This window comes from Rutilus rutilus (assembly GCF_951802725.1).
Source record: "Rutilus rutilus genome assembly, chromosome: 17".
Taxonomy (NCBI): domain Eukaryota; kingdom Metazoa; phylum Chordata; class Actinopteri; order Cypriniformes; family Leuciscidae; genus Rutilus; species Rutilus rutilus.
In genome coordinates this window covers 16,529,408-16,557,321 of record NC_140230.1, presented here as the reverse complement: position 1 = coordinate 16,557,321, position 27,914 = coordinate 16,529,408, and the positions used below count along the sequence as shown (strand labels likewise).

Here is a 27,914-nt window from a genome sequence, read left to right as displayed (position 1 = left end):
AACAACAGGTTGATATAGCCAAAAGAAGGGACCAATGTAATTTCCAATATATATATATATATATATATATATATATATATATGTCTTGAAGACCTCTGGCACACACAGACACAGATGGTGTATGCAAGATATCCTGATGATTATTGCTGCTTACATTGTGGCCATTGCATTGCAATTGGCAAAACGCAGTTGTATTGCTCAGAGCCAGCAGAGGAAACACACACTAGCCCTCAACAGTTTTTTACAGGTTCTTTTTTTTTTTTTTTTTTTTGATCATCAAAATGCATTAACAATCAAACGTTTATACAGTGAATATATATTCATATATTTATATCATATAAATAAATAATTATATAGTATCAGAGGGTATACAAGGTAATACAGAATTTCCACTTATAAAATAGGGTCCTGTCAAATAGTAAAAAAAAAAGAAAGAAAGGTGAAGAGAAAACTGCATAATCATACAAAGAAATTGTGCCATCGCCACTATGCATCTGTGACTACATATAACAATATAAAAACTCCAAAATAAAGTGGTTATACATTTAAAAATAGACCACTACTGTAACGTCAATACCATCTTGTTTCCACCAGCTATATGTACAGCATGACACTAGAGGGAGAGGAAGTGACAGGGTCGTACGACTAAATGAAGCGGATGGCTTTATCTGTCACTCACTTTGTAAGTTTGTTACACCCAAAAGACTCAATGGTACTGACGTTACACACAGATATTTAACATCTAGAGTTTTAAATTAGTCTCTCGTCTCATAAAGTGTCCATCCATATGAAAACTAAACCTTGCTATATATCTTTCTTTTTCTACTATACAGAAAAATAATTAGTGCGAGTACAGGTTTCTTGAATGGGAGGGGTTGGGGTGTGATTGACTGGCGCCGTAGCCGGTCAGCATGCTGGGAGAGTACTGTACTTTCAGAGAACCGCATGGAAGAGGAGCCAGATCCACGAGAGAAGGAGCACAACAAAAAAAAAAAAAAAGGAAAGAAAAGTGAATATTCATTAATGAATTAATATCCTATTTATCCTACAGTTGTTTGTTCACATTTGTTCACAATTTTTTCACAATGTTGCAAACTCAGCCAAGCTTCTCTAAACAGCACATTTTTGTTTACTAAAAAATTATTTCAGTACGACAATGAAAATGTTTTTCTGTAAACTATTAAATTATGTTTAAACAATACTGTTCAGAAACACTTTACTGTTCAAAAGTTTGGGGTCAGTAAGATTATTAACTCTCTCCCCGCCTTTGACGGAAATTTCCGGCTAGAATAAAACAGGTTTTAAAAGAGTTAATACTTTTATTCAGCAGGGATGCATTTAAATGATTAAAAGTGACATTAAAGACATTTATAATGTTACAAAATATTTCTATTTCAACTTTCTCTTCAAAGACTCTTGAAAAAAATTATATTGGTTTCCACAGTTTTCAACACTGATAATAATGAGAAATGTTTCTTGAGCAGTAAATCAGTATATTAGAATGATTTCTGAAGGATCATGTGACACTGAAGATTCTGAAAATAAATTACACTTTATTATGTGAATATATATATTTTATATAATAAATATATAATAATATATTTCACATTATTACAGTTTTACTGTATTGTTGATTAAATAAATGCAGCTTTGGTGAGCATAAGAGACTTCTTTCAAAAACTTTCAAATATCTTACCAACCCCGAACTTTTGAATGGTAGTGTACATGTTCCTCAAAACACGCAGGACTTTTATAGGATTATATTAAAAAAAGAGCAAAGCTTGTCTGATAATGTGGACAGATGGCGATTGGTCAGTAACGTTTTGAGGCGGGGCTTAGCGAATGGTCATTCGGTCTGATCTGTCCGTCAGTCTGTTCATGAGAATCATGAGAATGCCACAGATTGCAGTGATGTCACAAAGACAAGGGAACTCACAGAGGGGGGTGGGGACTGCCTGTCACTCAAAGGCAGGTTCTCATAACCAGGGTTGCCATTGGAGGAAACGTTTGGAGTCCTGCATAGAGAAAGAGAGAGGTGCAGAGAGGAACAAGGTAAAGGACAATGGAGAGGAAAGGAAGCGGACAGCAAAGAGACGGAAGAATGACATGCCACAGTACGGGACACAGAGCAGGGAAGGACGAGAGCCGGGATCCAGGGTGGAAACAGGAAGAGAAAAGGTGGAAGAGAGTTAGAGAGATGTGACATTTTCACTTTTAAGAACCTTTAGAATCTAAGAGGACAGAGAAGGATATTTAAAAGGAGACGTGAATGTGAAATATATATAAATATGAATTTAGTATATAGAATTTGGATTTATTTCATTTTAAAGCATATGGAAATGTGAATGAAGTGAGAAAAAGTGTTCGCGTCAGATCTAATGTTATGAAAATAGCACATGATCTTTACAAACAGAATCATTGAAAGAGAGAGAAACAGGGGATGTAATAAAGCAGGGAGAGAGAAACTGCAAGGCAGATTGCCATAGATCTGAAAAGAGCGATGTATTTTGGACAGCATGATTTTTGACAGCGGACAGAAATATCAGAGGGGGCGGGACTTTACCTATATTGTGGATCGTCTCTGATTGGTGGATCTAAGTCTGTCTTGCAATGACGGACAGACCGATAGACAGACACACAGACAGACAGACCTCTGGACTCATGTCTGTTTTTTTTGGCTGGACTGTGACATATACACCTGTCTGTGTGTCTGTCTGTGTGTGTGCATGTGTTTGTGTTTGTCTGTCTGTCTGTGCGCTCCATCTAACACCTACCTGTCTACCTGTCTGTGTGTGACTGGAGCTTTATGTGTTTGTCTGCCTGCATAACACTTTCTATATTTGTATGCACGTATGCCTGTATATATGTATATTTTATAGTGCAAAGGTCATTCATACACAACCTAGATGCATAGCTGCTAAAGCAAGGAACTAGAATATGTGAGTTTCTAATGCCTAGACAAATATGGAAGACTAGAAGTGCCACTTAAAAATAATCAATTTAAGAATTCAAAAATAAAAATGTACAAAATGGACTAATAAATATACAGGTTTAAAAATGCACCATTCGAAAGTTTGGGATCGGTAAGTCTGTTATGCTTACCAAGTCTAGTAATCAATAATACAATAAAAAACAGTTTAATTTAAATTAAGTGTTTCTTATTTTAATACATTTTCAAATGTAATTTATTCCCGTGATGCAAAGCTGAATTTTCAGCACCATTACTCCAGTCTTCAGTGTCACATGATCAGTGTTAGGGAAAGTTACTTTTAAAAGTAATGCATTACAATATTGCATTGCTCCCTACTTAGTAACTTTTTATGGAAAATAATGTGTTGTGTCACTTTTGCGTACTTTCACACCAATAGTGTCTGACAAGGGCACTTAAAATCGTCCTAATAGAGATGAATCGTCATTCAGAAATTATTATATGCTGATTTAGTTCTCAAGAAACATTTCTTATTATTATCAATGTTGAAATGTTTGTGGAGGCCAGGAGTTTTTTCACGACTTTGATGAATGGAACAGAACAGAAGAAAAGTGTTTATATGAAATAGAAATCTAAAAACATTTATCATTTACATTATACATTTCTTTTCTAATTATTGCATCCTTGCTGAATATAATACAATGGTAGTGTAGTGACAAATGTTAAATACTTTTTAATTGCTAGAAAATTATTATGATTTAAACTTTGAAAAATGGATAAAGAAAAGCATTTAGAAAATGTAATTTTTTTCTAATTGCAAGCTATTGAAGTATTATTTTAGTTCATTACATTTAGCTAACATTTCAAACTTAAATGAATTACATAGGTTTAAATATGTCCATTTAATTGTCAGTATGAATAGTTATTAATTTTATTGTTTTATTGTTACATTTAACTACATTTTATATATAAATTGAAAACTTTTTTATTTTTAATTAGTAAACTGACATTTGATTCCTTCATTTAATTTGTGAGTGGCACTCCTAGTACTCCAGATACTTAAGTAAAATGATTAAGGAGAAAAATTGAGGTTCTGCTGTTGAGCTATGTGTGAGTGATGTACACAACCTTGTGCTGGTTTATGGGTAGGGTCATTCTGTCTGTCTGTCTGTGTGTCTGTGCATGTGTTACTCACGGTAACGGAGGCGCGCTAGAAAAGGGGGGAGTCCAGCCGGCCCCCTGGTAACTATAGAAGGGGGGCAAGGCCCCTCGCTGGGAGCCCGTGGCCGTCGGTCTACGTGCCTGATGAGAAGTGAAGGGGTCCTCGCTTTCGCTGTCGGAGTCCTCGTATTCCTCTGAATCACTATGCCACCCAGTATGAATTATGGAAACATAAAAAAAAGTGGGGAAAAAACATCATGAAATAAGTATATGCTTTATGTTATGTATGCATTTTTAAAAAACAAAGGCTTTAAAGACATTTACTGAAAAATCTCTCTTAACTACATACATGTTGGTATTGCCATGAAATAAAATAATCCCAGTCTAGAAGGTAATCCTTTAATCTGTCCCGCTCCTCTTCGCCATTTCAGTAATCTATGCATCTGCCATCTACTGTCTGTGCAAACGGAGTTTGTGCTCTGAACACAATTTTACTGCTATTAAGAACTGCAGTCACCTCTGTTACTTTAAACAATTTGATTTTCCAACATCAGGCACTTCGAGGGAGTGTACCAAGTCAGGCTGAATCAATAGTAAGTGACTGAGCTTTCTGAACTAATGGTAATAGCGACATTAATACCATACCATATCCAGATAAAAGGAGTGAAGTGCATTTAAGCACTAATGCCCTTAAGTTGAGATCTTATTTCTCTCATCTGTGCATTGCTGATAAGAGCAGTTGTCAGTGTTTATTCTGTTACCACAGGCCCATTTAAGTCAAACCATACTGGACCTCCATTAACGTTCGGCTGCATTTGCAGTTGAGGATGATGGAATCATGTCATTTGTTTTGTTTAGTTTTTCAGATTCCTGGCGAGCATTAATCTCTATATTCACATTACACATACATCGACATAGACTATGCATTCCTCAGTCTTGGGTTATTCTGAAAGATTTTTTGTTTGCACATTTTTTCTGTATAAAAAATGTGCTTTCTCATTCTCATCAAGCCCTTTCTGCATTCATGAACACAGTGGGCTGCAAAAAGTCTAAGACCACAATGGAAATCTGGTATTCAATCTAATCTAATTAAAACTGAAACTACACTAAATGTTTTTGAAAAATGTAAAACAAAGAAACGTAATGATCAAAAATTAGGGACATGCATTAAAGCAGGGTTTTCCAAACTGGGGTTTGTGAGTTGATGAAGCAAATAATTAATTAAATCATGTAAATGTAAAATTAAAGTAAATAAATCATTTTTATTTAAAAAAAAAAACACTAAAAAAGATGCAATATTTTATTTGTTTACCTGGATGTCATGTGACCGTTAACTGACATAAGAGAACCATGAACATGCAAATGTGTAAATTATTGAAATATTAACTTAAATCTCATCCCATGTAAATATTTGGCTTAAAAAAAAAAAAATTGTTTGGGAATCCCTGAATTAAAGCAAAAGGTGCATATACCTATGGAAGCTTGTTTTCGCCACTGAATATATATAAAAAAAGAAGTAATTAATTGTGAATTCTGACTTTTTTTCTCGCAATTGCAATTACCTTTTTTATTTTTTACTCAGTGGCAGAAACAAGCTTCATTATATACAAGATACTGGGAAATGAATGTAATTTTTTTATGTAAACATTTCACATAGTTATGATATGTTATGACAAATATATGTTATGAAATTTTAAGAAAAATTAAGCATTTTAAGCAGTTTTCTGTTTCTTGATTTATTACACGCTTTCTAGAAATAACGTCTATAATCAAATTAATAACAATTAAAAAATGTAAATATATATATATTACCATATGATATAGGCTGTATAAACTAATATTTACTTCAAGTGCAACACTACTTGTTTTATGTAGCTCATCCATCTTAACTTATATATAATATAATCGGAAATGCCATTTCTGAAAATAACAGCAGATGGGATGATAGATGGGGTGGAGCGATGAAGTTCACCTAACCTGTGGAAACTCCTCCAGGCTCCAGGGAGGGAGCAAAGAATAGCTGTGAACGCCAAAGCGGAGAGAAACGAGTACAGGGAAAGATAGAGCAAGCCCTCCATCCCATCATAGCACAGGCCTTTCAGAGAGTCAACATAATCCTGAGAGAGCGACATGAAAACAGGGAGGAGATTGAGACAGTTTGTTTTAATAGTTTCTCACTTGCAGTCAGGCTGAGGTGAAAACAGGATGCCATGTTTACCTTGTTCAGCCCTCGACAGTTGAGAAGTGCCACCAGCTGGTGGAAGTTTCCCTCAGTGGTGTTGAGGATCTGCTGTACCTCCCTGAGTGACTTCTACAAGGGAAAATAACACCGAAGCTAAGCAGTGTGTTGTGATCCACTTAACTGTACGGCTGCTATTGATCTTTCCTGTCAGTTTGAAAGCAGTGTTAACATACCTCTGCCTTTGGGAACCGTGGGAGGGCGTCTCTCTCCAGACTGGAAAGGTGAGAGTGGATGCTGGATAGCGCTCTCTGGGACTGGGTCAGTATCTTATGCCCGTTCAACAAACAGAATTTCACTGATTTAACAGAATTTCACAGGCTAAAACCTGTAACTGTTTTTTTAATGCTGAAGGCATGATTCACACCACATCCATTTCAGCCTCTTTATGAGAGAGAACATACTTTAAATAGATTTATGAAGCAATATAATAATTTCCAATGGCTATAAAACAATTGTATCATTTATGGACTATATTAAAGGTAATATTCATTACAGTAACTCAGAAATCATTTTCTTTTCACTAGAGCAGCAGTTCTATTACACTGGCCTTTCGTTTTCACATCAATATTGTTATTTCACTGTCCTTATAATTTAATTTATGACATCAAATTCCTTTCTTCATTCATCAGTCCCTCTAAATACACTGTCAGTCTAGGTCTTGATTACAAAATCTTGATTACAATGTCATAATCCTCTTTATTCTGTTCATCCCCACCGTGACATAAATGGCATTGCTTTTTAATCTTAATCTGTGCTTTGTGACATCATTATAATTCTTTATACTTGGGGAATTCTGCCTCGTGATATCATCAACATTACATTTTTTGCTGCTTTAGTAATCTCTATGACATCACTGCCATGTAACAAGATTGCGCACCTGTTGAAACGGGCTGCTCATTTTCCTGCTGCAGGTTAGGTAATAATCCAGGATTTCTATTTAGAGAAAAGAGAGAGCGAGGAAAATAAAAAGATACAAGGCGTGGGTAAGACTGTGTGTGCGTCAGAGATGAGGGCAGATGGACAGGTAGCTCTGTTCCAAAACTTAGTGAGTTGCCTCTCTGCCTACATATGCAGCTGCCTTCCAAGTGGCCGTTCACACAGAAGCATTTTTGCATTCCACTGTGCTGCTTTTCCATTGTTTTCTATGACATCACGGACTGTAAAAAAATATGGATGTAGTATCTGTGACGTTACCCATAGGCTTCTGAAGAGCATTTTTGAAGCCCAAAGTGGGCGGAGCCGGCCATCGCCATCTTGGCTGCGTCAATGTTCGTCACTCCTGGATAACCGAAAATGGCCAAAGAGGCGGGATTAGCTGAGGTGACGTGACAGCTAACAGACAGCAGATAAACGGCTAGTAGTGACATCAGCGGCAATCCACCTGTCACTCAAGTGGCCACGCCCTTAATTATGCAGAACTTTAAGGCTTAATATAATTTAAACGGATGAGTTGTAAAAAAATTCACCCCCTTCACAGTTGTCATGAAGGGCAAAATGAGCTATATAGACCAAAACCACTTTTTGTACCAGGCTGTAAACATATTTTTTTCTGCTGCAAAGTTGGGCATTTTAACATGGGGGGTATATGGGATTGACTCTCTTTTGGAGCCTCTAGAGGCCAATCGATGAATTGCAGTTTAAGTCACTACCGTGTTGGATTCAAGAGAGAGACCGGATGGTTGCCGCTTGGTCAACATGAACTAGACAAACACGCTTGACAGAGATATTTTAGCATGCAGAGTTTACATTTACCGTTGTTTGATGAATTTTAACAATTTTGCATTCCACTTTTCTGCGTTTTGACTGTTTTCTCTGTCAACGTTAACTAGACAGAAACGCTTGACAGATATTTTAGTAGGCAGCTAAAAATATGTTTACATTTACTGTTGTTTAACGAATCCAGTCATTTTCCCATGAAGGAGAACCATTTCTCCACACGGATTTTGCAATGGGTTCAAGTTGGTCACAAGGATTTGTCACGTCAACCTACAGAATTTGGACCTTTGGACCTTTTTTTTAGCCATAATTCAGTTGAAAATTTGCTTATGACACAGATTGTGCCTTTTTGAACAGCCTTCACGTTGGGACTGTAACTGATGCCCTACGATGCTGCCAATGTAGGCAACTCAATAAGTTTTGAAACAGAGCAATTGCGTATGAAAGAGCTTTACAGCACCTGTGCTTGTCCTAGAGTTGAAGTGAGTGGAGTTAAGCACAAATGTGTTTGGGTCAAAGCAAAAATCACTCAGGGCCTGAGAGAGAAAGAGCAAGAAAGGGAATTGAGCAAAAGCAAATACAGAAGAAAGATGTTAACAGTGTGGCACAGTGACCAAGTGACATACTTCCCTCAGTCTCACTCGTCCCACTGCTCAGACTGCTATTGATCTACAGTATTCACTGACACATATGCAAACTGCCCCTAAATCCTCATCTTTTTTCTCATCCCTCAACCAGTTTTCAGATCTTTCCTCTTGTCCGCTCTGCACTGTATGTCTCTTTAACACACACTTTAATTAATCAAAGTGAATAGCACTCATATTACCAAGAGATTCACAAGAGGACTAAAGAGGGTCAGGAGAAAGAGAGAGAGTGAGCGCTGGAGAGAGGACAGGAAAACTGAGAATGTGTGTGTGTATAAAGGGGAAGCACTAGGCGATTGTTCCTGTTGGCTGGAACTGGACAATGAAACTCTTGTTTTGAAGGCCAGCAACTGCCATCTCGTCCTGTCACTTTTCTTTCTTTCTTTCTTTCTTTCTTTCTTTCTTTCTTTCTTTCTTTCTTTCTTTCTTTCTTTCTTTCTTTCTTTCTTTCTTTCTTTCTTTCTTTCTTTCTTTCTTTCTCATCATCGGTATGGCCATTAAAGATTTTGGTTGAGGTTCTTACTGGTGACCCATCATATTTATCCTTCATATATACACTACCCTTCAAATATCTAAGCTTGGTGAACTTTTTAGTTTTAGATTTTAAAAGAAGTATCTTATGCTCACCAAGGCTGCATTTATATAATAATAATAATATTGTGAATTTTTATTAATTCTTTTTTATTAATGTAATTTATTCCTGTGATCAAAGCTGAATTGTCAACATCATTACTCCAGTCTTCAGTGTCCTATGATCCTTCAGAAATCATTCTAATTGTCTGTTTTGGGGCTCAAGAAACATTTCTTATTATCAAAGTTAATATTTTTGTGAAAATAGAAATATTTTGTAACATATTGCCTTTTTGCTGAATAAAAATAGAAATTTCTTCCCTAAACTTCCCTTACTTACCGGTTTGAACAGAGTATTTACATTTGTAATTTTACATTTATATTTTCATATATTTTTGAAGTCCAGCTGACCATTAATGCTGTATTCCTCTCAGCACACTCACTCTCTCACTCGCTTCTTTTTCTTTTCCTATTGCTTTTAAGATCTCTTATGCTCATCTTCAACACAGCATCCATGTTTCCCTTTTTTTTTTTTTTTTTAGAAACACAGACACTCAGATTCACACACATTGAAGCTTTAATCTCTGCCCTATTTTCCTCCCTTTTTGGGATTGTGCCATGACTGCTGAGTTCCCAGAGTGGAAAACCGTTTTCATTATAAAACACGCACAAACACACTCTATTCCTCTCTTCCTCTTTCATAAGCAGACAATAAGTGACTGCATCTTGGCTGGTTTGACCTTTGAAAACTTAAAGTCACATTCACAGAGCTTTGGCTGGACACAAATGCCTCTGCAAAGCGAGCTGACACACACTCATTCACACACAGATGGCGGTATTCTGTGCTGGATGTCCGCTTGCGGAGAGCTGTTGTTTTTCTTTCGGGCTAGACGTTGCTTGAATACTCACCACCACTGTGGCCGTCTCCAGGCCGAGAGAACCCCAACTCAGAAACAGAGCCAACCAGGCCAGCACTGTCATCCTGCAAATGCACGCACACACACACACATTTTCACCATCTGCCTCTCTGTGGCTGAGTGGGTGTCAGTACGCAAAAATAAAACTACACTTTTTCTGTACGCATTTTCTATCTTAGGAAATTCAGAAACATAATATACATAATAAAACATTACTATGAATGTTTATGTTCTTTTAACATTATACAGGAATGCTGTGTGCATATCAAATCTACCAGACACTCACTTAAAGCAGTTCAGAAATGAGTGTAACTCACAGAATAAGTAGCCAGCGGGCCTGTTTGGCTAAACCCAGAAGAATAAAGAAACACACCACCAGATCCAGTAAAAGCAGCAGCACGTACGACAGCCACCTAAACAACAAACACAGAACAGACATTTTCAGAACATCTTCAATACAGTGCTTTTCAGACAGTGAAATCTCAAAACCTACACACACATTTTAGCAACACCTGCCAATGGCAAATAAACTGAAAAAATAAAAATAATAATACAAATAAATAAAATAATAATAATAACACTAGAAACCAAATGAATTTGCCACTATTTATTTTCTTATCATTTATTTATTCCTCAAATGTTGTCATATTCAGCTCTGCTATATACTGATGTGATTCTGATTTTTTATTTATTTTTTACAATGCACACACAATATATATATATATATATATATATATATACATACATATATATATATATATACAGTACTGTGCAAAAGTCTTAGGCATGTTAATATCCCCACCCCAAAAATGTCCCCAAAAAAGTTTTTAAGTCAGTTATTTATATATTTTGCTGTAGTGTGTCAGTAGGAAATATCAGTTTACATTTCCAAACATTCTTTTTGCCATTAATTGTAATAATCCAGTGAGATTCCTGTATGCACTAGGAATCTGACAACAGCCAGGATGATCTGATCTCACCATCATCGAGTCCGTCTGTGATTACATGAAGAAACAGAAAAAGCTGAGACAGACTAAATCCAGAAGAACTGCGGGAACGTCTCCAAGATGGGTTAACCATGCCTAAGACTTTTGCACTGTACTGTATATACACACACATCCTGTTTCAAAGTTTGGGGTCAGTAAGTTATTTTATTACATTTTTTTATTTAGCAAGGATGCATTAAACTGACCAAAAGTGACAGGAAATACTTTTATGATGTTAAAAAACATATTTATGTTTCAAATAAATCCTGTTCGTTTGAACTTTGAACTCTATGGTTTTCACAAAAATATCTAGCTGTTTTCAACATTGATAATGATAAGAAATGTTTCTTGAACAGCAAATCATCATATTAGAATGATTTCTGAAGGATCATGTGACACTGAAAACTGGTGTAAAGATGATGAAAATTCACAGAAATTCACATTTTATAATATATTAATATAGAAAACTGTTATTGTAAGTATATTTCACAATATTACTTTTTTTGAGCTTCACATGAATAAATTACATTTTACAAGAAAATAGAAAACATTAATAATTAATAAACATTAATAATATCTCACATTATTACTGTTTTTACTGTATTTTGATCAAATAAATGCAACCTTGGTGAGACTTCTTTCAAAAACACTTACTGAGCCCAAACTTTTGAACAGCACGGGTCAGAGGATCATTCTTCCACTTCAATATTTTAATCAGTTTCAAAGGATTGTATTATGGACAAAAAAGATTTTCTTTGCTCTTTTACAATAAATAACTTTTATGGACCGTGACAGTTTAAGCTTCAAAAATCTTGACTAAGAATAAAATTCTTCAAGGCATAGAATATGGCCTTTTTGAGCATATTGTTTTACGATATATTTTTATCAACTAAAGATCAACATCTATCAACACTGAACACACAAATCTGGACAAATCTGCTTTTGACATCTCCTCACCTATAGTCTTCATTCACCATGAGAGTGTTGGCTGCCCAGCCTGGGGAGAAGGGCGCAGGAATGCTGTTGGCGGATGGACTGAGAGTGGTGGCTACAGAAGGTGGGGCTGGGGTAAGTGCTCCTACTATGCTTTCACTTCCATTCGCCCTGTAAAATCCATCTCCGATGGGAATCAGACCTCTTCCCAGAGTCAGGTTGGAGAGGATAGACACGACCCGCTCTGAAAGACGCCTGCAGGAGCGTGTGGGCACGAGCGCCGGCTTATGTCCTCCAAACACATCCTCCAAAGAGGTCAAGGGTCCTGAGACAGACTGCTGCAGCCCGGCCACGGTGTCTGAAACCTGGACATTCAAGAGGAGAAGATTATAATGAAATATTTCACTTTGAATGGCATGAACCCAATGCATTTGTACCCAGATCTGATGTATGAACATACTAGCTTAAATACAAAAGAAAATGGTAACACTTTACAATAAGGTCCCATTAGTTGACATTAGTTCATGCATTAACTAACATTAAAGGGTTAGTTCACCCAAAAATTATGTCATCATTTACTCACCCTCATGTTACTCACCCCATAAGACTTTCATTCATCTTCGGAACACAAATGAAGATCTTTTTGATGAAATCTGAGAGCTTACTGTCCCTCCATTGACAGCAATGCAACTACCATTTTGATACTTCAAAGTTCATAGTTTATAAAGAGGTCGTAAAAAAATAATCCACATGAATTGGATTAGCGGTTAATTCCAAATTTTCTGAAGAGTCAACTGCTTTATATGATGAACAGATTGAATTTAGGCCTTTTTTCACATATAAACATTGATCAGCGAACATAAACAGAGGTTCAACCAAACCTGCTTGAAGCGCGAAAACAAACCTCATTGGTTGCTGCGGAAGCTCAAAAGTGCTGAGTAACACGGGAATGAGCCTCATTGGTTCTTGAGGAAGCTCAAACGTGCTGAGTAACACGGGAATGAGCCTCATTGGTTCTTGAGGAAGCTCAAACGTGCTGAGTAACACGGGAATGAGCCTCATTGGTTCTTGAGGAAGCTCAAACGTGCTGAGTAACACGAGAATGAACCTCATTGGTTCTTGAGGAAGCTCAAACGTGCTGAGTAACACGGGAATGAGCCTCATTGGTTCTTGAGGAAGCTCAAACGTGCTGAGTAACACGAGAATGAACCTCATTGGTTCTTGAGGAAGCTCAAACGTGCTGAGTAACACGGGAATGAGCCTCATTGGTTCTTGAGGAAGCTCAAACGTGCTGAGTAACACGAGAATGAACCTCATTGGTTCTTGAGGAAGCTCAAACGTGCTGAGTAACACGGGAATGAACCTCATTGGTTCTTGAGGAAGCTCAAATGTGCTGAGTAACACGAGAATGAACCTCATTGGTTCTTGAGGAAGCTCAAACGTGCTGAGTAACACGGGAATGAGCCTCATTGGTTCTTGAGGAAGCTCAAACGTGCTGAGTAACACGAGAATGAACCTCATTGGTTCTTGAGGAAGCTCAAACGTGCTGAGTAACACGGGAATGAACCTCATTGTATTCTCGCACGTCAAGCGAACATGCTTGAGCTTCCGTTTATCTCAACTGATGTGTGAGTTCATGAATATTTAAATGTGAATAAAATCCTAAATTCAATCTGTTCATCATATAAAGCGATCGTGTCTCTTCAGAAAATGTGGACTAAACCGCTCAATTCATATGGATTAGTTTTGCAATCTCTTTATGAACTTTTTGAAGCATCAAAGTGGTAGTAGCGTAGCTGTCAATGGAGGGACAGAAATCGCTCAGATTTGAATAAAAATATCTTCATTTGTGTTCCGAAGATGAACAAAAGTCTTATGGGTTTGGAATACAACATGGAGGTCAGCAATTAATGACAGAATTACCATTTTTGGGTGAACTATCACTTTAACAATGAGCAATACAGTTACAGTATTTATTAACCTTTGTTGAAGTCGGCATGAAACAAAAGTTGTGATAGTCTTATTGTGACGCATGTACAAGTAAACCGGCTTTTCGAACAAGAAAAAATATAGGGCGGGACTTGATTTTGTTCGTCGGGATTTGATTGGATCGTTGGATTGTTGTGGTTTTCTGTTGCTGTGATGTCATGTGAGTGACGTCATCAGAGAAGAGAAGAGATGTCGCTGCAAGAGGGAGGGGAAGTTTTTTTGATTAAAGATTACGACGGCACATGAATTTATAATAAATACTGCAATATTCCATTATAAAATTCAAATTCAAAATCAAATTTGATTTCATTGGGCCTTTAATGTTATTAACTGTTCATTGTTAGTTCATGTAAGCTTAGGCCCATATTATCACAACATTTTATTTTAATGATGTATAGTAAATGTTGAAATTAACATTAACTAAGATTACTAAATGCTTTACAAGTGTTTTTGTTTTTGTTTATGTAGCTAACAAATGGAACCGTATTGTAAAGTGTTACCACGAAAACAGTAGAGGAAAATATGTGTGGAATATAGAGGACAATGGAATGGAGTGGGAAAAAGTGGGAATGAATGGAGAGGGTCTTATAAAAGTACAGTAGAAGTAAAGCAGGTCATTAATCAGATTGACACACATTCATCGATTGACCATTTGAGCAACCAGCCAAATCAATACCCAGAGAGGATTTTATCTCACACAAATGCATTCAAACACTCTCTCCCTCTCTCACACACACACACACATTCAAAACAGATAAGACTCATCTGAATTCCCCTGTTCGGCAATCACAGTGTAATAAAATCATGGAGTGTGTTTGCTGAACATCCTGTATTTCTTTTGGTCCCCTGGCGCTTCAAAAGGAGATGGATGGAATAAGCTTTTGTGTATGTATGAGCGTGTGTGTGTGCATCTCTGTTCTCACCAGAAGATCGATGGAAGCCAGCGTGTAATTGGCAGTGAGCAAGGATGAGGTCAACTGATACATCCCATCGTTCGCCTCACTGTTGCCGTAGAAACCAATGCCTATGGCAACACTACAAAAAGCAGAAATATGAACAAGGAAACAAGGAGAGGAGACAAAGAAGGAGAAAGTGAGAGGGAGGAAAGACAGCATAAGTAGAGAATTGAAAGTGAGAAAGAGAAAACCAAATGAGACATGTTTAATCTAGCTACCCTGCAAAAATATGGGTTTGGTACGATTTTTAAATGTTTTTGAAAGAAGTCTAATGCTCACTAAGGCTGCATTTATCTGATCAATAATACAGGACATTTTGTAAAATATTATTACAATTTAAATAACTGTTTTCTATGTGAATATATTTTAAAATGTAATTTATTCCTGTGATGCAAAGCTGAATTTTCAGCAGCTTTTACTCCAGTCTTCAGTGTCACATGATCCTTCAGAAATCATTCTAAAATGCTTTTTTAAATATATTTTTGATACATTTCAAGAAAGTTAAAAAGTTATTTGAGTATGAAATCTTATAGATTTAATTAAATACATAAGATAAAATTAATACATCCTTGCCAATTCTTAAAAAACAAAAAAAAACTAAACATTTGAATGATAGTGTACATATTAAATGGTTTTCATGCAAACAAACTAAAAAAAAAAAGAGTACGGGAATCTAAACCATCAACACTGAAAATCCACTCATTTACATATCTATTTCACATTCAAATATTCAGATTAATGCTTAGACCAGATGCTTGTCCAATCCTTTCAAACCTGCCAAAAATAGCACAGCCCAATCTCTCGCTGTTTGACCCAGATTAAGCCAAAGAAAGCTAAAGAGTGTGTTTATGTGTTTTAAACTATAATTAATATTGCGATGCGAGCAGTAAAGGTGTTTGTATGCCTATATGCAGTCCTCGCAGTAAATCAGCATGTAGCTTTTGAATCCCTCAGAAAAAGAGGTCAACATGGATGGGAAGGGGGTGATGTCATGGGGGCGGAACACGTGCCACATCAGAACGTTTGCATCATGAAGTCACGCACAGAGCAAACCAAACCAACTCTTATAGAAACAATGATAATTTACACAAGCATTTTATGTGTGACATAAACAGCATTAATATATCATGCTGATGGTTCAGATCAATGAGGCTTGAAAAAACATTGGGTTTCATATTCATAAATATGTTAAATGGGATGTTTCTGTATAATTGAAGGAAAACAACCATCCTTTGCAATTGTGCATATGAATGAGCTTAGAAGAAATCATGATCTCTTTATCTAATGCAAGCCTAGAAATGGGGGAGGGAAAACTATTTCGCTTATACAGATAAAGGCAGTTGCTAATAATAGAAGCCCTGAACAGTTTACTGTTTCTGCACTCTGATGAGTGAAAGCACAACATGGCGCAAGTTAAATACAGTGGGGAACATTTCTCTTTTTCACTCATCAGTACTTTCCCACAGGGACTGAATAGATGATGTCAGGTGCTAAATGTCATCTAATCTTTAAATGATGCAAATTGCTTGATCGCTGAAGTAGTCATAAACAAGACACAGATGATGTCATCAAAGTCCTGTTGTTGCGCATCAAAAATATAACACAATACACACAGAAATTCTGGAGGAGCATATATATATATATATATATATATATATATATATAGCAGACTTTATAGACTTAAGGGGGTCGCACACCGGACGCGCAGCTCAGCGCCGCGCCACGTCTAGGACAACTCTCACCTGAAAATCCGATAACATCAGCAATTTTCTGATTTCTGTAAATAAATATAAAACTAAATGTATATTGCAGCACAGGGTGAAGTCCGTATATACATTAACTACGATTTGAGACACATAAATGTAAATTTAATATGAAACGATGTAAATGACGCTCTGTGGCGCGGCAGGATTTTGAACACGGCCCTGAGCCGTTGCTGGGCGCCGCGGACAGACGCCGAAAGGCGCCGCCGGTGTGTGTACTCTCATAGAGAATAATGTGTTCGAATTTAAAAGACGTGGCGCTGCGCGGCGCGGCGCCGAGCTGCGCGTCCGTTGTGCGACCCCCTTTATATGGAACAAATATTGCAGTCCACCAAACTTTTCAATGGTATTCTGGTACGCGAGAAACATTTAACTTTGTATGTGCTTGTGTTTCCATTCTCCATATTTGCATGTGTGTCTAAAGTCTAGTGTAACCGCACTTTTACGCAAACAATATAGATATCATTTTTTGTATTGCATGATTATGGTACACTGGTAATCCAGAGTTCTCGCGAGAGCACAAGTTGAATTTGCTCAGCGAGTTACTCTGGTGTCGAATAATGATGCTCATTAAATATGCCCCTCGATCTGAGCTGCACCAATCACATCGGGTTATCTATTATAGGCGGGCCAGAGCCGAGCTAAACAGATGACGACAGCGCTGTGACATCGAAGTCATTATCATCCCCACAGGGATAAATAAAGCTCTAAACTACGTTACACTGAACAAGTTAGACTTGGCTTTTTATCTAAAACAGGAACAGAAGACGGCGCTCGAATCGTTCCTTTGCAAGAAGGGCGTTTTTGCTGTTTTGCCGACCGGATACGGTAAGAGTCTAATCCACCAGTTAGCTCCGCTGGTAGCTAAGCGTATGGGGTTTATTGTTGTGATTGGTCGTAGTGTTATCCAATTGCATGCAGTGAGATTTTCAAACGCATGCTTGGTGCCGCCCCTCGAGCTGGGCGATATTCATTAGTCGACGCCAGACCATTAATCTTTTAGATTTAGGTCTGGATTTCCAGGCTATGATTATGGTGCCACAAGGGCAAAATATAAAATAGAACTTCAAATTTAGAATTTTGACTTTTGAATTAAAAAAATATCCTCAAAAGACACTAGCCTAATCACTGGCATATTAAAATTACTGTCATTAACAGGTATTACCAACACAATGTGACGGCTGCAACTGATACCCATGTGACACAGCAAATGCCCCGCCCTTTTTTGCCACCGTATCCATGGACACCGCTGGCATCATCGTCTTCCTCCTCTTCCTCTGCATCCCTGCCCCCCTCACCACGATGGCAGCAGCAATAGTGGATGAGGAAGGAGAGAACGACAAGCAACGAGAGGACGAGAGCAATGGCGGAGAAGCTGGAGAGGACCAGGAGAGTCTGTGAAAAGAGAAGATGGAAAAAAGAGTAGGAAGAAAATACTTTTTACGTATTAATTTACTAAGTACTAGCTGGTTTAGCGCATGACATTTAGATGATGTCTTTGGTCTAAGAAACAAAGAGCAGTAGATTGTGAATCAAGTCTTGAATCTGATCATCATTAAACTCATTTAAGACTTGTCAAAAAATGAATTACTTAAAGATTTTATATAAAGTTACACCGTAAAAAATATGGTTTACGTTTTACAAGAAAATACTATTTCAGTCTTTCCACTTCAAAATGTCGTGTTTAAAACAATGTGTTATTTGACTTTTTTCTTCAAAATTATTTGTGAAATTTACTAGCAATTTCTGAGTACGAATTGTTTAAATTAAAAGTAAATCTTACTTTGGTGAAAACATCAAATTGCAGAATACAGGCCTACATACTGCATAGCTGCATACCTTTAAAGCACATGCATGTACTATAGTGAAACCAGTGTGACATAAAATGGAGGATGTCTCTTTAATCTTATTGGCTAATACAGCATGGATGCTCCACTCAAAGAGAGAGAAAGGGGAGGTATAATTAAAGTCAGTCAGATTCATACACACATTGTCCATTCAGGTTACATATATTATACATCTGCAATCTGGTCCCAATCCATCTTCCTCACGTTCTCCCCATGATCCCCTTCTCCTTTCCCCATGGTTTCTCTCCATGCTTCCGCTCACTCATCCCTTACTGTTCTCCCCCTTTCTTTCTTTTTATCCACGCCACTGGATCTCTATTAATAATCTGTGACCTACTTAAATACATTCACTGCTTTTCCCTCTGATTCTCTCTCTTGTTTTTTTTATCTCCTGCTCTCTCTCCTCTTCATTGATTTCTCCTCTCTTCGCAATTCCCACTATTACCCAAAAGTATTTCTCTCTTTCATTTCTCCTCTCAGCCATCTCTCTTGCTCTCTCACTGTCCGTTATTTTCAAGCACATCTGTCTCTTATCATCTGCATCTTATCCTGTAAATCCATTCAGGCATCAAGCATAATCTAGCTTTGTCTCTTCCACCTTTATCCATTTGTGGTGAAGCTATTTCTTTTCCTAAGAGCAATCTCACTGTAGCTGTTTAGTTTCTGCATCGATAATGTCACCACTAGCCTGAAAAGACAGATCAACCATGAACTCTGAGGCTGTTTATCAATGATATATTCTACTGTTAGAGTCATTGGTTCGTATTATTTTATCTTATTGTTTCACAGTGGAATTCCTGGTGAAGAAATACATTACCCATGATGCTGCAGAGAAATATCCACCAATCATAGAATTGCAACAAACAAATGGGTGTCTGCATTGATCGCCCGCTACCATAAAGCACTGCAAATGATGTAATCGATTTGTAAATTACTAATATTTTACTTATAATCAACAAGTGTTTGCACTTTTTGTGGGCAGTCGACCTACAATTTCTGTGTGACATAACTTTGCAAATCTGAATACTTAGATTAGGGGAGGAGAAAGTATCATTTTAACAGAAAAGATTACACACTCAAGCAAAAGCATCAAACAGCATGCATCAATTTTGTTCCTATTTAATCTCTTAATGCACATATATATTTACATATATATAGGCTATCAAAATGTGTCTCAGATTTGTCTAAAACTTATATTTGCTAGTTAAAGGCACACCATGTAATTTTTCGCCACTAGAGGTCATTAATTTAAAAAAAAAAAAGGTAGCTTGATGACGCATTGATTTCACGGAATCATGGGAGTTGTTGTCTTCACCTCTACAGCTTGTGGAGAATACGACGGGACTCAGGCACAAATCATTTTCATGGATGACCGGTAATGTATTAAAGATTTATTAACGTTACGAAAGCCGTTGGAGCGGAACGAGGCCGCTGGAGTGATTGCTAAAGAGAGACAAGCATGACACACGGCTCGAGAGCAGTGGAGCTTTTTCTATGCCGTAGACCGCTTCCGCTTCTTCCGGTCATGCGTATATGGGGTAACGCAGCAATGTTTTATCATATTATAAACATTTGAGTGTGATGAAAGTTTTTATAATGCTACTTCGCTCGGCGGCTACTAAATGAGACGCTTGTTGCACACTGCAGTGAGCTAGATCGATATTAGGCATGGTAAATATGGTACTTGCGGTAAATCAAGAAAATGAGATTTAAACAAAAAGACTAACTGCGCTGAGCTGTATAACAATGATTCGTTTTCTGTCGATGAATGTATCCAAACAGTTGCTCACCTGTCTATTAAAACACATAATATATTAAAGCGTCTTTGGTGTTTCTATGGTTTCTACAAAACAAAACGAGGGTAACGCGGGTATGATGTCATTGATAGGTGACCCACGGACACGATCCGTGTCCTGGTTAAAACTGCTTATTTCTCTGGATTTAAACATTCATTTGGGATAATGTAAGTACACAAATCAACAAAATATATAACATTGTTCAAGTGGTTTTGGGATATTTTGATCCAAAAATCTTACATAGTGTGCCACTGCCTTTAAGTTCACATGTCACGTTAGAACTAACAGCGATAGTTTAGAATGTTTTTGAGAAGTTACTTAAGCAACAAGGAGGCGGCTTTTATACAAGAGTTCAATAAACAGATATTAATAATTAGTAACTTGTAGGCACAATATTGCCATTTACTTTCTATGCTTTTTGCTCTGTCAACAAAGAAAAGTTCCAAACGAAGCCACAGCACAACACACACTAGTTGTGTTTCATTCCTGAATGCTGAATAATTCGGTTAAGTGAATGATTCAATGAATCATTCATATAGACTGTCACATTTTTTTTGTTCTGGAATTAATCAGTGTGGTTGAATGAATCTGTTGAATAAATTAATCAGTGACTCAATCATAAAGTTACTTGTCACCACCAACTGATGTAAAGATAATGGTAACCTACATATAAAGTATGCATGTTATTGAGAAAGTACTTCCATAGACTAATGTCTGTCTGGAATGGCTGAATCACGGACTTGGATTCAAATTTGAGAACCGAAACTAATGGTACATAAAAAAAAAACCTACATATTTATTAGTTTTTTACATATTTAATATTTTCTCAGCCAAAATGGAATGTACACATCCTCATTTAAGTCACAGTCACTGCTTCATGGTTCCTTTTCTAATGTGTCGGATATATATAGTCATATCTTTTATAAAAATGTAAGTGATGTGGAAACATACACTTTTTCTCACAGGATACACAGGATCTCTGTCATAATGGAGTTTTCATTTTTACATCAGTCCATCATGCTTTTAGTCTCTGATACTGCAAGTCTATGGTTCTTTAGCGAGTGACATTAGATCATTTGAGATACAATTTTGAGTCAATTCATCTTTAAACTGCAGACAGAAAAATGCTTTTAATGGTTTTGACTATGACACTCCAGTTTAATCTCTCTGAGAGTGTGTTAGAGTGTAAGAGTGCTGGAGAGAGAGCATGTCATGCGAGTCAATGTGTAAATATTTCTGACAGCACGAACTAAGACATTTCTGCAATTATTTTCAAGGAAAAGCACGGCTAAAGTAGTTCCAGGCAGGTCTTGACGGCATTACAGTTCCATATCACCTCGCCAAATGATTTCATTTAGGCTATTTTAAAAGTCCTTACAGCCTACAACAGCAAAAGAACCAAAACCCACAATGACACTGACCAAGCAAATAAATATAGTAAACAATAGGATAAAAATGACAAATTATGTCCATGTTTTTTGCCACAAAATTACATTTGATTATGTACGGAAAGCACATAGGCTACTCTCTTTCTTCAGCTCTCTCTCCCACTCAAACGCACACACATAGAGTATGGATACACACCCGCAGAGAAACGTGTTGTCAGCGCTGCTCTGATGATTTTATCAGTAAGATAGTTTGACAACTTAAAAGCTACATTAATTTCTCACTAGTGAGGTTGATACTTACAGTTTCCCTGTTAGTAGAGACGCTGCTGCCGAACACTGTTGAGAGACGCACCAGACCCAGGTAATTCACAAACGCTTAATCTCTCTCTCTCTCTCTCTCTCTCTCTCTATATATATATATATATATATATATATATATGTTATTAACTGCATTAATAACTGCATTAGCCTGCTATCAATGGCTCAAGTCTCCGTCACTAGCTCTAAAATGACGTTTTAGCAACGCGTAAGAAATTAGTCCCACACACAAGAGCATTTTAAGGACAAAAACCTGACAAATGTCTTGAAATACATCATTTGAACAATGTTTTGATGTGCGGTTACCGTAGTGTAAGCGGAATAATTGACTCCGGGCCGTTGAATTATTGAAAAATAATACATTACCACCTCAGGTGTGCATTATTATTCTAATAATTCAACGGCCCATCGTCAATTATTCCTTACATATTGCATATATGTGATATAACTTAGACAAAATGACAGGGTGCAAACAAAGGAGAGAAAATAAAGAGCGAGACAAAAATATATGTGTCTCTTCAAGCCTACCGCCAGCTGTCAGATGTGAAAATTGTTTCTGAGAGTGAGAAATAAGGAAAGGGCAGAGGAGAATTGAGTGTGCTTGAGAGAGAGAGGGTTACCTGCTGGTACTCCCAGCTGTCTGGAGTGAACACGCTGTCTCGGGTCTGCAGGGTCAAGTCCAGGCGAGGAATGGCATGGCATAACCGTACCCATACCGATGGGGTGTAGTTGGGGACAGTTGCTATGGCCGCCATGAATGCAGTAAATCACCTCTGTTTTCTCAAATGTCTGTAATGGTTGAGAAACATGTGATTATTAAAGGTGCAGTAAGTGATTTCTGAGAAACGCTGTTAAAAGTGTATTGGTACGAGAACCACAACAAGCTTGTAGCCAATCAGTAGGGGGCGTATACACTCATGTTGGGGGAGGAGAGAGAGTGAGCGAGAAGGAGATTTGAAGAAAGACTGTAGAAAGCAAGATGGCTGAGAGACATTACAACAGAAATCACTGGAAAAAGAAGGGTTATGATCAGGCAAGAGCTTTAGGATCCGCATTAATATTAGAAAAACTTTCCAGCGCTGGAATAAACTATACGGGAAGGCCGCTTAGTAATATTGAGTATATGTTTCACATAACTTTGCTGTTATTGTAATGTTAACTATAGTAACAGGACAGTTTTGAGTATCATTGTTGGTCTGGAGCTGGTGTGCTGCTAGTGAATAAACAACAAACTCTTGCTTGTAATGTATATATTCTTGTGTACAATGTTTTTTTGTTCTTCCTTGTCGTTTGTTCGTAATCTTTGCTTAATTTTTTGAGTAACATTATTTTGCATTGTGTGTTTGTGCATTTTGGGGGCGGAGCAAAAATGGGAGGAGTGTGTTTGTTTCTTAGAAATCGCTTACTGCACCTTTAAGAGAAAACACCAAGATTGGACTGTGAGCCAGCTATATCATACATCACTTAAAAGTTTTTTTTTGTATTAAAAACAGATTTCAGCTTTTTTACCTATATATATATTTATATATATGAAAGTCACATTGAAACTACCTCAAAAACTATTTACACATCATCATTTATTTTGATACTTTTATGTATAGATTACATTTAAAGTCTCATAAATGTCCTAAACCTAGATTATGAAATATATCCACTATAAAAATTATATATAAAAAAAAAACTATTATAAAAATATACATTTATTATTTTTTTAAAGAAAAATAATTTAATAATATTTAATATTTATTGAAATGTGAAATTCATTTCTATATTATACTATATTATATTCTGATTTATTTTTAGACGAACATTTTGTAAATTTGTGTATTGCATATACATATACTATTAAAGTCGGCATGAAATAGAAGTTGCGTGACATTTATGAGTGAAGTGGCTTCTCAAACAAAAAAAATTGGATGGTTCATTGGATGGTTGTGGTTTGCTATTGCAGTGATGTCATGTGAGTGACAGGTCACGCCAGCAAACACATCATCAGAGAAGAGATGTCGCTGCAAGAGGGTGAAGTTAATTTGATTAAAGATTACGAGGGGTTATTTTTAATAAACTGTAATATCCCATAAACAATAAAAATGTTCAATTTTGATTTCATGGTGACTAATTCTGTACATTATATATATTATGACCACAGGTTTTCACCAGGTTGAATGACTATAAAGTGATTTGATTTATTTACTTGATTTTTATCTTTTGATGTGGGGAATAAAAGAGGAAAAATCATTTAGAAGTCTCTGAACAAACCAGAACAAGAAGGAGGAGAATGTAGCAAAGAGGAAAAGGGAATAACATGCGGAAATAACAGGGGAAACAAGGAATAGGTTGAAAGTAGGTTAAGGATAGACACACACACAAATGTTTTCATTACCAGTACAGAGGTCCACTGGGAAACAACATGGATTAAGTGATTAGATCATCAATGTTAAGAGAAGAGGTTTCTAAGAGGATACTTGAGCAACTGTTAGATCTTGATACATTTGAAACATCATTATGGGGTTTTGGAGGGGGGTGAGTGGGTGCTACACCATTCATCAGACATACACAATAATTATGAGGCTCATATTTTGAAATCTTGTTCTCAAGATGGGAAAAATCATTATGATATCATCAGGGTCATTTTTACATTGTATTTAAATTACGATCTCATGATAAAACAAGATGACTTCATCTAGATTTTCAGTAATAACTCATCATAGACCAAGTCCTTTATTGATTTATGGAATACATGCATGGGATACATTCCAATAACTTCATAACTTGAATTTGTAAAATTCAAATGACCTGGCTAGGTTTTATGCATTTCTACATCACTATGACATAGTGTCTACCAGGTCTACCAAATTCACCCCCTGTCCTGCATTGATTGGACAAACAGCTGACCCTGCCCCAGTTGTCTAGATCTTTTGGTTAACAGAAACCATGTCTGTCAAATGTATGTCTGTCATATCTGAACACTTAATCCCACCAAAACAGTTCACATCTCACATCAATAAATTAACAAGAAACTGCAGGCTCCATCACAAATATCCCTAACGATAGTGTCTGATGTGTTTTTGTTCATAATGATGTCTGTAGGCTAGGCCTATTGATTTACTCTTAGAGAAGACTACCAGCATGCAGTGGGTCAAGACAATAAGCTGGTGAATTGTGGTATATGGTTGGTACACATTATCACAAGTGTCCTCTTCTCGAATGCATATGTGAACAAAAGCCAAATTAAAGTGAAACGGTGTTATGGAACGGTTAAACATGCAGACTGTGACTCAGACTGGAACGCTAGCACATCTGAACATGATGCATTCTGTCAGCTTGTTATAAGGATGGTTCGCATTGCATAACGCAAGGAAAATAATGTGAGTTTGGAAATGGAGCAAGGAAGAACAATTTTGTGCAGAACAATAGAGGGACAAAACATTGTCCATCTTCTTTTTCATTCTTTTCTATTCTGGATTGAATATTGCTTAACATCAATCGTCCTTTCTTTAGCTTCACTGTAATTAACCACAACAGAAGTATGCTAAATAAAAAACAAAAATGGTTTCCAGGATTAATTATGATGGTTTGTCATCCAAAGCAAGCTATTTTAAGCTCACTGAAAAGTAATTCGATTTGTTGGAATTGCCATTTCATGATACTATGAGGAAGCGTTCATTTTTGGCTTAGCTCTAGCCTATGATATTTCATGAGCAATAAACCATAAAAAATGAAATTTTAACATAGTGAGTATGACAATGATACATATGTGTATCCTAAAAATGGTACCATGTCCTTGAAACATTTTTCCAAAACATTTTAATAACAGTAGAGTTTCAAAATTCTAAATATATGCACCTCCCAGAATATTTTTGCCAGTGTCGTTAATTCAGTAGTCTGATTTAATAAAGAATGAACGAACTGATCATTGGTCACTAAGACTGAACTATGCTATTAATAAATAAATAAAAGCATTTTAATTACTTATAACTCCATGAATATCCAAAGCCTGGAATATCTCTCGAAAGCAATAAATCTGAAATAATTGTCCAATAAAAGGCCAATGATGAGGGTATGATATAGTTTGTCACACACCATTAACATTTAAAAACGCTATTATTGTCCTCTGTTGAAATGATTACTTAATCATGTGTTTTATACACATCTGATCATTCTTTTTCTGCTTTACTGGACATCTTTTAGTGCTGCTGTGGCTCAGAACGGATAGATGGCCCAAAGGAGGGTCCAAAGGAACTTCATAAAGGTCACTGGAGGCCATTGTTTGTGTTTGTATCCACTTGTGTTTAGTGTCAATAACTAAAGGACCCTATTATGAAGGTATATGTAAATATACAACAATCCACACACAACAGAACTGATCCTAATCAAATAGATATTGATGAAACCTTCAAAATGACCAGACAAAAAATAGGCCAGAACTGATTGATTGCACTTATGTGAGTTGACCCGGTGCGAGACTGGACCAATCGATCTCTCTCTGACTTTACTTGTTTATGGCAATCATATTCAACCACGCTAGCGCTTTGTCAGGGCGCCAAGACACATTACATGAATCTTTTGTTTGAATGGACTCGCATAATAAATGAACTGTCATACATTTTCGCACAGACCAATTGACAAGGCAACTGAACCGCACAGCAGGCTATACAATTTTATATCGCACATTTAAAAAGGGTTGCCCACCTTAATTTGCAGCAGCCTAATGTGGTGCTTCCACGTCTCTCACGCTCGTGTGATTTACTTTGCGATTAGATGCTATTACTGAGACAGCTGACCGTTAAAACGGGTTGCATCCTGAGTGATGAGATCTGTTGTATTGGGCTTCAAGAGAAAACTATGTATTTTCAGTTCCAGTGTGCGCCCAGTCTTTGTGTTCGCTGATAGATGGGAAACAGGTCTTGAGAGAGAGATCGAGGCGAGAATCCCTGAGGGATGTTTTAAGAGAGAGGGATGAATCCTTCAAATCCCGACGCCTATCCGTCGGTTCCACTCTCTTTATTTGAAACCCGCTGAGAACTTGAATCACCGTCCACAGTCGCGCGAAAAGACGCCCAGAGTCATTAAAAAAAACTTCAGAAATTAATTGTTCTCAGTCAGAATTCGCGTTCAAACAATCCACAACTATGTCGTCGATGTCGTTTCCACAGAAAATAAATGTTCAGTCTGCAGAAGTAGCAAATCCATAACATCCAGGGCAAATGAAATCCATTCAGTGTGTTCGCTTTAAATACTAGCTAACTATGGCTATTCAAAAACTGGCTAAATATTTTGGATGGGAAATGGTGTATTTATTTTAATTGTGCCATTTTAAAACTCAATAGAGTCTAATTTAAGTAAGTGAATGACAAAAAAAAAAACGGTGTGGTCCTGAGGGTCCCAATGATCAGGACTGAACTTGGCTCTCTCTCTCTCTCGCTCTCTCTCTCTCTCTGTGTGTGTGTGTGAGTGTGTGGGTGTTTGTGTGCTAGAGACAAAAGGGGATGGAGGGATTTACACATGTACTGTATTTAGAGTGCACAACAACTCATAATGACAGCGAGTAAAAGAAAGGTGATTGATTGTGAGAAAACCACATGTACTCCATATACAGGAGGATATTTTGTGGGGGAAAAAAGACAATATTGGTTTTGCAAATGTAATCCGTTCAGTTTTGCACAAACTCTCAGGGAATTCCCGAAAATGCTTATGATTATTTACCAGAAATGAAGTAGGTGATGGGTGGTGAAACAAAGGGTTGAAGGGATGCTAGA

The 27,914-nt window shown here is 36.9% G+C and overlaps 1 protein-coding gene across 3 annotated transcripts; it reads right to left on the bottom strand.

Moving 5' to 3' along the window:
• Nucleotides 1-248: 248 nt before the first annotated feature.
• Nucleotides 249-27,611, bottom strand: ttyh1 (tweety family member 1). Of its 3 annotated transcripts, none has more exons than XM_084435569.1 (15): nt 26,848-27,611; nt 22,776-22,944; nt 17,972-18,201; nt 15,011-15,122; nt 12,123-12,463; nt 10,497-10,592; nt 10,172-10,244; nt 8,509-8,584; nt 7,210-7,265; nt 6,506-6,598; nt 6,309-6,401; nt 6,068-6,207; nt 4,125-4,292; nt 1,937-2,015; nt 249-925 (listed from the first exon to the last, which is right to left on the bottom strand). In XM_084435569.1, the coding sequence occupies exons 2-15, from the start codon at nt 22,908-22,910 to the stop codon at nt 842-844; spliced, it is 1,776 nt and encodes a 591-aa protein (XP_084291695.1). In that variant the 5' UTR covers nt 22,911-22,944; nt 26,848-27,611; the 3' UTR covers nt 249-841. The 3 variants fall into 3 exon arrangements, with proteins under 3 accessions (XP_084291695.1, XP_084291697.1, XP_084291696.1); XM_084435571.1 differs by having other exon boundaries at nt 4,232-4,292; XM_084435570.1 differs by lacking the exon at nt 1,937-2,015.
• Nucleotides 27,612-27,914: the final 303 nt, after the last annotated feature.

Excerpts from the sequence above, each read along its gene's own strand:
- ttyh1 (XM_084435569.1), bottom strand. The coding sequence starts at position 22,910 with ATGGCGGCCATAGCAACTGTCCCCAACTACACCCCATCGGTATGGGTA. Across the intron at positions 10,245-10,496 it reads GCCCGCTGGCTACTTATTCT|GATGACAGTGCTGGCCTGGT; the intron begins GTGAGTTACACT and ends GTGCATTTGCAG. Across the intron at positions 926-1,936 it reads GGCAGTCCCCACCCCCCTCT|TACTCTCCCAGCATGCTGAC; the intron begins GTGAGTTCCCTT and ends CTGAAAGTACAG.